This window comes from Narcine bancroftii, chromosome 6 (genome assembly GCF_036971445.1).
Source record: "Narcine bancroftii isolate sNarBan1 chromosome 6, sNarBan1.hap1, whole genome shotgun sequence".
Classification (NCBI taxonomy): domain Eukaryota; kingdom Metazoa; phylum Chordata; class Chondrichthyes; order Torpediniformes; family Narcinidae; genus Narcine; species Narcine bancroftii.
Window position 1 is genome coordinate 125741009 of NC_091474.1, and position 10791 is coordinate 125751799.

Sequence of the window (10791 nt, forward strand, 5' to 3'; positions counted from 1 at the left end):
TTTTGGGGCTGTGGGGGGGGGGGGGTGGCGGACTGGTGATTGTCATCCCACACTCTCCCCGAGTCCTCAGTTTGGAATCAGGAGATGGGGAGTGTGCCAGGTGTTGGGACCGTGGGTTCTCCCCTTGGCCAGTGGGCCATAAGTTTGATTCACAGCCTGCTGCAGCATGCTCAACCAGTGAGTCGGCTGTCAGAGAGCAAATGCTCTCTCTAAGCAGGCCATTCATTCTTTTGATTAACCCTGATGCCTGTGGGAGGTAGGGTAGTGGAAGAGCCACGAGATCCTCATCTCAGCAGCCTAGCCCCAGTGAAGTGTGAGCCCTGATCAGATTGTACCTCCCACAAGTCTCCATAGATGGATGAGAGGTACTGCAATCCTTTGATGGTGTTATTCTGGTCGGGTTTCTCGCAGGGCACTGCCACCAGTACACCAGATTGTGTGTCCACCATCGACAGGGCATATTGGTTTTTATTTTGGCATGGGAGTGGTCCGATACCTTCAATAGGCCATACGCGACCTGCTCCCGTACCGTGGCGAATGTGATCTGGCAGCCCCATTGGCCAACCCCGTGGCTTCACCTATTGACAGGTAGGGCAGTCCACAACACTGATCCAACGTCAGGGCAACCCCGAAATGCTCTGTCCATCGCTATGTGATATCGGCCCCTAGATGGCTGCTTTTGTGCTGTGTCCATGCAGCCAGCGCCCCATTGTTAGCTTCAGGTGGGAAGGTGGTGGCAATGCATATTTGAGCAGCCTGGTCCACTTGGTGGACTGTGATCTCCCTGTGGATCTCCTGCTACCAGATAAAATGCAAGTGCTGCTGCTGTTGTCCCCAGAGGAGGAGTCCGTGGATTTCCCACCCCATCTCGTGCCACCGGGCCATCCACACTGCCATGATGGTGGGATCCTCTAATGTGCGTGCTACTGCTGCCAGCTCGGCGAGCTGGCTGGAGCTACCCTCCCCTTTCCCCTACAGGATTTTTCCCGTAGCAGGGTGAAGTGCCGCCATCTACCAATACTGTTCTTTCCCGCCCCTTTCCAGCGGCTGCAGCCATCTGTGAACTAGGCGTGTGATTTTTGTTGAGGGCCAGCCCAAGGACACAAGGGAGGGCGGGATTTCCGCTAACTCTGGGACTGGGTCCTGGGTCTGTGGGAAGTGTGATATAGAGAATTTAGGTTAAAAAGACTTAAGTTAAAATGTGATGATTAATCATAAACAGGGAAGCCAGAACGGACAGAGAGTTTACTAGCAGTCAAGGACAGAAGGATCTGCTGAATATGTTTTTTTAAACCTATCTTTTCATGGTCATAGTGAGAGACATGCAGGAGACAAAGGATTGATAAGAAGTGTGAGAAACAGAATTTAGTGAATGTAGAGTTCACAGCGTACGTAACGAACGTGATAATTAATAATGCAGTTATACTTAGAATGTTTTTGTAATACTAACCAATTAAAACAGTATTAATAAGAAGGGGAAGGGCAAATAATAAGGGTATAAAAATCAATGCACTGTATGTATCGGGGCTTAACTGGTGAGAAACCAGTTGAGTCCAACTCTGCAGACTTGTAAATAAAGCTTGTCGTGTCATCAGTTTTAAAGAGACTCATGTGTGAGAAGTTTTATTTCTGACAGGAAGGACATGACTTGCTCGTGGAGGAGGCTGACCCCTTCTGGACTGGGCTCAGCTCGGTCCACGATGTACTATTGCCACGAGATAACCGCTGGCACGGCCTTCTTTGTGGGTGGAATTGGAGGATTTGACCCACGCATGATGGGCAGGTGGACTGACTGGGTCAGTGCCGGTTTGCCAGGAAGCAGGCAAACAGCTGGAGCCCAAATGGGCTGTTGCAAGCAGCGACTTCAGGCTTTGTCCAGGAAGCCCAGTGGGACTCTGCGACCTTGGAGCTTTTGCCAGAGGCTCCCATCAGCTGTCAGCTCTCGCCCAAACCTGCAACTCAAGACGAACACCTGCTTGTCTGGGAGCGAGGGCTAATGCTTCTTCGACGGCTTGCTTTGCTGTGTCAAAAGCAGCCTGTTGTTCGGGTCCCATGGGAAGGTGGCCACTTTACGCGCTACCCTACAGAATCATCTAAGTATCATGGTGAGGTGGGGTATACGCTGTCTCCAATAACCCAGGAAACCCACGAAACTCTGGCTGCCAGATTTACTAGTGAGGACAGCAACATTTAACATCTGGTTTCTGGCCAACGCTACCCAGTCATCTCGCCCGCGTCCCAGGAGGGCTACCCTAGTGCTGCAAATTAGAAGCCGAGTTGATGTAGGATGAGTGAGATCTCAGTGTTTCTACCTGTCCTTCCCCAGTTACCAATCTCCCAGCCCATTCGTGAACTGCTTTTCACTCCCCCCCTGCAGTGGTCTCACACACCCCACCCCCTTCACTCCTTCTACTGTCCGGCATCCGATATCCTCGGCCCTTCTGTCCTCACTCTCACGCTTAGCCTTATGAAGGTTCCCGACCCGGAACGGGGACCGTCCGTCCCGCCCCATGGTCCTGTCTGACCCGATGAGGCCCCGCAGCTTCTCTTACGTTATTTGTGTGTTAGAGTCGAAAGTTCCTCAGCATGGAAGCAAGCCGTTCGGCCCACCTTCCCCATGCCGGCCAACCTAGACCCATTTGCCAGTCTTGGTCCATCCCCTTGTTCTTCATCGTGAGATTCCCTTGGATGGGGTGACCTGTCTCCGCCCCATCGCTGCCGACTGAACAGTCAACACAAACAACGATACCAGTTGGAGAGACGAGTTGAATAATGTGCCCGCGGCCATATTCACTGGGAAGTATTTGGAGCGGTGAATGGAGCCAGAGGCTCCCTAATTGAAACCGGGACTATCCCGAGTGACCCGCAGGAATGTGCGAGGCCACGGACGGCTGATTGGGGCGTTCATTGCGGCTCATTAAGCAGCGCTGGTAGAAAGAGGTGGCTCGGTTCTACGGCTTCACTCAGCCGGCTGGCGTGACTTGTGATGGACGGGCTACGGGCTCTGAGTTTGATCTTCGCCGCGATGTGTTCAGCGCAGACTCCCTCTCTGCTTCTCCCCGCAGATAAATGTTGGTTGTCTCCCCAATTCCGCAAAGCTTGTGGGTTTGCGGGAATTTCCGGCCGCGAGTGTGTGCGGAGAGGCTGTTGCTTTGATGGAGGGAGCGCGGATTCGCCGCAGTGTTTCCACTCCCTGGACAGTCTGCCCGGTGAGTGTATTCCCGGCCCGCCGGTGTTCCGGGACTCCCCGGGTGTCTGGAATCGGGCTGTGGGCAGCGTGTCGGGGACAGACTTTATCCGCTCTCTTCTCTAGTGACAAATTCCCTCTGGAGAGGGGAACTATTCTGTCTCTGGACTCCTCTCCATCACGGGAGGGTGGTCTTGGTTACTGCCTCCTCTACTGACGGGTTGGGGGTCGCTGGTGGTCTGATTTGTTCTCTCACCGTTCAGTGCCCGAATTTCTTGCTCTTTAATTTCTCTCCCGAAAGTGTGAGCCCCAATGCCCCGTTAATGCCGTCTATTCGGATTCACTCAATCCTCTTCAATGGATGCGATGCTTCTCTGGTAAACCCGTGCGGGTAAGAAGCTTGTCAATTTAATACCAGGAATTGGTGACGGTGTGGAGGCGTCGAAGGGGATAGGCGGGGTCTTTTCGCTGAGGTCTCTCCCGGACACTGATTCCCTGATTCCCTTGGCCATTCGTAGTGTGCACGGAAGACGGACGGGTGCTGGTCGCCATCTCCAAGGATCTGACCCTGCCTCCTCTGAACCTGAGCTCGGTGCATGTGAAGGATGGCTCCGGAGCTGAGTGCCATGCCACCTCCGTCTCTGCGGACACCGTGCTCTTCCAGTTCCGACTCACCGAGTGTGGCACCACTCAGCGGGTAGGTATCGGGCCAGGGATCCAGGCAGGCGCACAACCGGGGGCTAATGATCTGATCTCCCCTTCAGATGGACGGCGGGAACGTGGTGTATGAAACGGACGTGTTGGGGGGGTTTGAGGTGCTGGATGGAGCTTTGGGCTCGGTCACCCGAGACAGTCCCTTCAGGTGAGTGAGGAGACCGCTTCAACGGGGAGCGGAGGAGCGCGGTAGGTTTGCAGAGTCATGTCGGTTCTCTTGCAGGGTTCATGTACAGTGCCGTTACAACGGAAGCCAGCAGACCGAGCTGCATGTGACGCCTGGGGTTTACCCCGTGTCTCCGCCCCTGCCTGCCGTGGAGACGGGCGCCCTGCTTCTGGAGCTGAGGATAGCGAGAGGTAATGAGCGCTCACGGACGCCCAGTGCACAATTGCAGGCTCTCTCCAAACAGTGGCCGATCTTCACCGTTCTCTCTGCAGACGGCGCCTACCGGAGCTGGTACGTGGCAGCTGACTACCCGATCACGAGGGTGCTGCGGGAGCCCGTGTTTGTGGAGGTTCGTGTCCTGAACGTCAACGACCCGTCGCTGGTGCTGGTTCTCAATGAGTGCTGGGCCACGCCTGGACCCGAGATGTTTTGGGGTCTTCGCTGGGATCTCCTGGTGGACAGGTGATGGTCGGAGTGTTTGCGGCGAACTGGGGCCGGGGAGGCCACGGCTGTGAAGCACCGCCCGGAGTTCTTCTCCCCACCCCACCCCCCCTTCTCATTGAACCCGCTTTATCCCTGTTCCAGGTGCCCATTTGCTGGTGACCACTACAAAACTCGCCTGTTCCCGATGGCCGCCGCTTCCCACCTGCGCTTTCCAACGCACCATCAACGGTTTGTTGTCAGCACCTTCGCATTCTTGGACTTGGATCCATCCCGGGCTCTGAGGAGGGAGGTGAGTGCCCTGCAGTGCCTCTCCGGCCTTCACTTGCCTGCATTGTGTGCCCTCCTGTCAGTGATGGTGGGGGCCCCCGCTGGTCCCCTTTGACGGGAGAAGTATTGATCTCCTGCCTCGGGTATTGGCCTTGACCGTGCCGCATTCTCCATCCCCAGGTTTACTTCCATTGCAGAGCAGAGGTTTGCTCTCCATCCGTCCGAGACGCCTGCACGGCTCCCTGCCACCCCAGTAAGTAGCAGCTCGGAGATTCCGCGACTGAGTTAAACAAGAAAATCTCAGATGTTGCGGTCAAGTGTAGGAGGCAGACACTCGACACTTTATACAGTAAAGTAAAATGTGGGCTGAGCCCTTCATCTGGAAAGTAGAGCCGCCTGGATTACGCGGGGAGGAACACGGGATGCTATCTGGATGCATAGGAGAAGAATAGAAAAATCTGTCGAGTGGTGGATGGAAGCGGCAGAGAATGGCTGCCCTCTAGGAAAAGGCAGGGAACTGGGGGAAGGGTGCGCTCGAAGAGGCCAATTGAAATTGGAGAAGTCTTTATTGCGAACTATTCTGGTTGGGGACGTGCTAAGATGGTGGTCCTCTAATTTTTGCATTGCCCCGAGTTGGCAGCACATGAGGCCATAGACCGATTTGGACAGGTGACGGGTCATGGTTTCCATTTCAACGAAAGAAGCGGTTGATTTTTGTGATGTCCTTGCTCTTACAGCGGACAGTCAATGTAATCACCAAAAAATCTTTCAGTCTGCGCCCAGCTTTTCCGGTGTGGAGGATGGGTCATGGAGAGCACAGGATGCAGTGAATGACCCTGCAGGTGCAAGGTCAAGCTTGTGGCTGCGAATATTGAGGAGGTAGTTAATTTCTATTTGCCATACAAGTAGATTCAAAGGCAGTGGATTTAAAAAGTCCTAGAGGGAGCGAATCTTGCTCAAAAGGACGAGGTATTGTTTCTGGGATCCTGTTGTAAGTGGATGATGTGCGACGGCTGGCGTTCAAGGTAGTGACAGCACCTTGGGGACGTGCCAGGGTCAATTGTGTAGAGAAATGACTGAAATGCAGAGGAATAGTGAGTTGATAGCAAGAGAAGGGAAATCCCCCCCCCCCCCTCTGTCGAAGCAAGACAACATCCTTGAAGCACGTCAGCAGATATAGAGTATAGTGAGAGAAAATCCTTGCAGGAGGCTGGTGGGAAGAAGTGTAGTTGAGGTAACTCTTGAGTTGGTGGCTTTGTATCCAATCTCTCTGAACGCTGCATCTCCCAAGAAAGATGGAGATGGAGAAAGCAAATTCAATGTCTGGGTGAATGTTCACAGCAATGTTTATAGTTGACGACCCCTTCATGGACGCAGGAGGCAGCACCAATGTAGCCAACGCAAGAATTGCAGAACCTGGCCTTGGATGGATGGCGGAATGATAGTCGCGTTTATTTCTTCCTTTAAGCGGACAACTGAACTTTGCTTGTCAACTTGAATGTACCCGAAGTTTTATAAGGGAGGCTGAAGTGTCTGAGCCGTGATAGAGGGACGGTGATTGGAATTCGTGGTAGCGCCTGAAGGGAGGGGAAGGAGCACACTTGCGAGCCTGGGATCATCACACTCCTTCAGCCCTAATGTTGGTGCTTGGAACATCGGGGGGTTGAGTGCAACCTGCCTGGACCTGCTCGCTCCTGGGACGGCAGGGCTACCGGATATATCGGGCGACCGGGACAAGGGCCGAACCCCGGCCTGGAACATTTTACGGCAGAATTGTTGCTGCGCTGAGCATCCGCGACACCAGTGATCTCTCGTCCTGAATGTTTTGATCTCTGGCACATATTTTCGATTCCCCTGGTAATTGAGGGCGGGAGATTCTAGCAAACGAGCAGTTGAACAGGTTCCAGGGAATCCACTCGTCCCATCCTGGTCTGTTCTTAACCGTCTCCCATTTGGTGACATTTGTCCTTGGGTGAACTCTACTCTCCCAAACACTCTCCTTGATGCCCGCCTCCCCCACATCTGTTCTCATGGTGACTTCGACTCCAGGACCTCTTCCCTGTAAGAGGCTGTCCTACACAAAGTCCTTGTACGCATCTATACCAGCGGAAGCTGGACCGAGAAATGGGTGTCTCCCGAGCAGAAACAGGTCAGATTCCCTTTGGCCTCTGCAGCGAACATTTCGGCCACGTTAACTCTATCCCAACACCGTCCAACCAAATCCATTGCATCGGGTAGTCGGTGTGACCTCTTGCATCGGCGAGGCCCCAGCTGGTGAATTTTAATTTCTCTTGCCAGTCTCTCACGAACAGTGCTCGACCATTTGCACATAGCGATTAGGCCCAAAACTCAGAAGCGCATCACAATTCCTGGAAAGCCTTTAGACAACCCCCGTCTATTTAGTTCCGGTATGTCCAAGACTTCACTTTCCCTCTTTTCTGTAACCACACTCCTGCCATGGTCTCCAGCTGTCTCCCCACCTCCAACCTGTCCAATCCCTGTCGTCTGATCCTCCTCCAGCTGGGGGGTGTGGGGGTCCCGACGCGAGACATTGTATTTCTCTCAATGGACGCTGCTCGACTCGGGGCATCGCTCCAGCCCTCGTTCATTCGAATTTCCGCTTCTGCACCTTATTTCCCCACCCCATCCTTGTCTCTCTCTCTCCCTGCCTAGAAAGACGAAGAAGCGCAGAGGGCCGGGCTGGCACCTTGGTTACGGCCGCTGGGCCCATCATTCTCCTGGAAGACGAGGAGCGCTTAGGCGCCGGGTTGCACCAGCAGGAGGAAGGTAAGACTCGTTCCTGCAACCGGAGTGAGCGGGGAGGTGGAGCCGCCCTAATCTCGTCTTGTCCTCACAGATGGTGCCGACGATTCCCAGTCCCTTGTCCTGTCTGGAGTGGCGGTCGGGGCGGCGCTGCTCTCCGTGGCCGTGTTGGTTGGTGCTGTGGCTTTGTGGAAACGGGAGGCAGGGGTCGGCGCCGGCTCCGATCGCTGCTCAGTGGAACTGTAGGTCTGTCGAAGAATAAAGTGCTGTTGTGCCTGATCTCCGCTCTCCACTGGTTCTTTCTTCAGCTGGGAGGTTGTTCTCCTTTCCAGCGGGTATTTACTTGCTGGGATTTGGGATGTCTCCGGGAGTGATTGCCGGGGACATTAAATATTTGGAGAAATCTTTTCCGGTATTTTACGCAAGTTACTGAAAACGATGGTGAGAGTAACGGGGCTAAATCCCTTGATGCCTTTCCTGAGTCGAAGTGTTGCCATTGTGTAGGGTCTGTATCCATGTGCTTAGTTTCCCGGGCTCCTTCCGCACAGGACTTTGACCGTGGGGGAGACTGAAGGTTCACTAGCCTGGTTCCGGGTATATGGACTTGTGTGTCATATTAACCATAATAACACAGAAACGGGCCATTTAGGCCCTTTTAGTCCCACCTACTTGCACCCTTTCCATAACCCTCCATTCCCCGCCCATCCATATACCTATCCAATTTTTCCTTAAACCACAAAATTGACCCTGCTGTCACTATTCCCGGAAACTCATTCCATGCAGCCACGACTGAGTAAACTAGTCCCCCCTCATGTAACTTCTAAAGTTTGTCTCTTAACTCATGACCTCTTGTTTCAATCTCACCTCTCAAGGGGTGGGAAGGAGAGGGGGGAAAGCCTATCCACTTCTACTCTATCTATCCCTCTCAATGTTAAATACCTCTATCAAAAATACCCTTCATCCCTTCTATGCTCCAAAGAATAAAGACCTAATCTGCTCAATCTTTCATTGTAATCTAGATTATGAAACTCTGGTAACATTTGCATAAATATTCTCTGCACTCTCTACCTTGTTGATAGCCTTCCTATGATTCAGTGACCAGAACTGCACAATACTCTAAATTTGGCCTCACCAATGGCTTGTACATTCTCATCATCACTTCCCAACTCCTGTATTCTATGCATTAATTTAAGGCCAGCATACCAAAAGCCACCTTCACCACCCTATCCACCTGAGATGCTAACTTTAGGGAACAATGCACTGTTATTCTTGGATCTTGCTGCTCCATTGTATTCCTCAATGCCCTCCCATTTACTACATTTGTCCTGTTTTGATGCTTCCTACCAATATGAAGCACTTCACACTTCTCAGCATTAAATTCCATCTGCCATCTTTCAGCCCACTCTTTGAAGGAGTCCAAATCCTTCTGCAATCTCTGAAAACCTTCACTATCCTCTACACCTATTTTAGTATCCTATGCATATTTACTATTCTAGTTTATCAGATTAATGTATGACAAACAGCAATGTGCTTCCAGCCTGACAGTTATCCACTATGACTCTCTGGCATCTCCCTTCCAGCCATTGTTGAATTAATTTGACTCTCAGAATTCATACCCATGACTGAACATTCCTAACTAACCTTGCATGCAGAACCTCATTGAAGGCCTTACTCAAGTCCATATAGACAACATTCCTAGTCACCTCTCAAATAAAATTTCAAGATTGGTCAAACATGACCTTCCATGCACAAATCTGTGTTCCTGATCAAACCCTGTCTCTCCAGAGACTTGTATATACTATCTAAGAATGCTCTCCATTAATTCAGACATCAAATTTACAGACCAATAATTGTTAGGCTTGCTCCTTGAACCCTTTTCAAACAAAGGAATAAATGTGCAATATGCCATCTCTAATATTAATGAATTCCAAGGCTAGTAATAAATTTTCACAGGCTTTGATATTGACTAACACCATCTTGTATCTAAGTAAATAATTGAGATATTTATATTGTATTCTTTATAGGGGGTTATTTGTGTGACCCTAAAGTCCAGAGAAATGCTTTTTCATCTGGTTTACATGTACAGTTAAATATAAATTTTGCAGCATCTGAAAGTCTTCTGGAAATCCAAGGATACAAAATTCTCTGGTTCCCTCTATTCACTGCACCCTTCATGTTGTCAAAATGTCACTAATTTGTAGACAGGAATGGTCCTTCCTGAATCCACATGACCTGCTCCTGATGGAACAATTTCTGCCTCCATATTCCTTAATGATATATTCCTGCATTTTTCTCATTGCACTCAAGAAGCCTCCTGGCATTTTGAACCCACACTCTATTCCACACATGGTCTTAGAAAAGTCTTCAACTACAAAATGTCATCGCAACTCTTGTACTTAGACTATATTATACTCAATGACTGTAAGCATGCCTAACAATGTCTACTTTTATCACCATTCTTTGAAAGTGGTGAGAAACCTTTACCCCTGGGGCCTGTTCTACCCTCCAGTTCTGTATTAACTGTACATTCTATTTTATCTTCCCAAGATGCATTATTTCAATTGTTGAAGCTAAGTGCCACCGTTTATTTCTTTGCACACTTTCCCAGCTTATCTGGATCTTGATTAAATTTTTTAAAAACTTGTATGGTGCCTACCACACCACCCACTCTGGTGTTATTGAAAAATATACCAATAATGCCATAATGCACTTGCTTCCAAATGATTAATATACTCTATGGTGGATCTCCTCTGGTCAACTGTGGCAACAATCTTTGAATGGCACAGTCAGCAGTACTTGATACTTATTGATTCATACTATGGATGGTTTGAGATAGTAATGACTGCTGAAGAGGTGATGTCAGGTAAAAGGTCTAAATTGAAGAGGCACTTTTCAGACAATGGCACACAGTTTACAAGTGAGAAATTCACTTTGCAGCAATGTGGGATTTTGACCACATCACGAGCAGCCTGGAGAACCCACAGTCAAACGGGTTGGTTGAAAGAGCTGTTAGTGCGAAGCTGCTCATGGAGAAGTTCCACAGGGAAAATACAGATGTGTTCCTCAAACTGCTGGACCTCTGGAACATCCCTCATGACACCACATTGGGCTCTCTGGCACAAAGCCTCGTGTCAAGGCAGATGTGGGTGACCCTGCCAGTAGCAAGGTTGCTCCTGGAGCCTCAGCTAAAGAAACCCACAAGAAGTTAAGTCTCAGCTACTAAACAGGAGACTAACACACAAAAGGTGCT

General features: G+C 50.7%; 1 protein-coding gene across 2 annotated transcripts; it reads left to right on the top strand.

Moving 5' to 3' along the window:
* Nucleotides 1–1717: 1717 nt before the first annotated feature.
* On the top strand, nt 1718–7820 carry LOC138736444 (zona pellucida sperm-binding protein 4-like). 2 transcript variants are annotated; one of them, XM_069885975.1, is made up of 10 exons: nt 1778–2105; nt 3066–3209; nt 3706–3884; nt 3952–4049; nt 4125–4258; nt 4340–4529; nt 4653–4800; nt 4959–5031; nt 7452–7565; nt 7636–7820. In XM_069885975.1, the coding sequence occupies exons 1-10, from the start codon at nt 1997–1999 to the stop codon at nt 7785–7787; spliced, it is 1341 nt and encodes a 446-aa protein (XP_069742076.1). In that variant the 5' UTR covers nt 1778–1996; the 3' UTR covers nt 7788–7820. The 2 variants fall into 2 exon arrangements, with proteins under 2 accessions (XP_069742077.1, XP_069742076.1); XM_069885976.1 differs by lacking the exon at nt 4959–5031 and having other exon boundaries at nt 1718–2105.
* The last annotated feature ends 2971 nt before the right edge of the window (nt 7821–10791 follow it).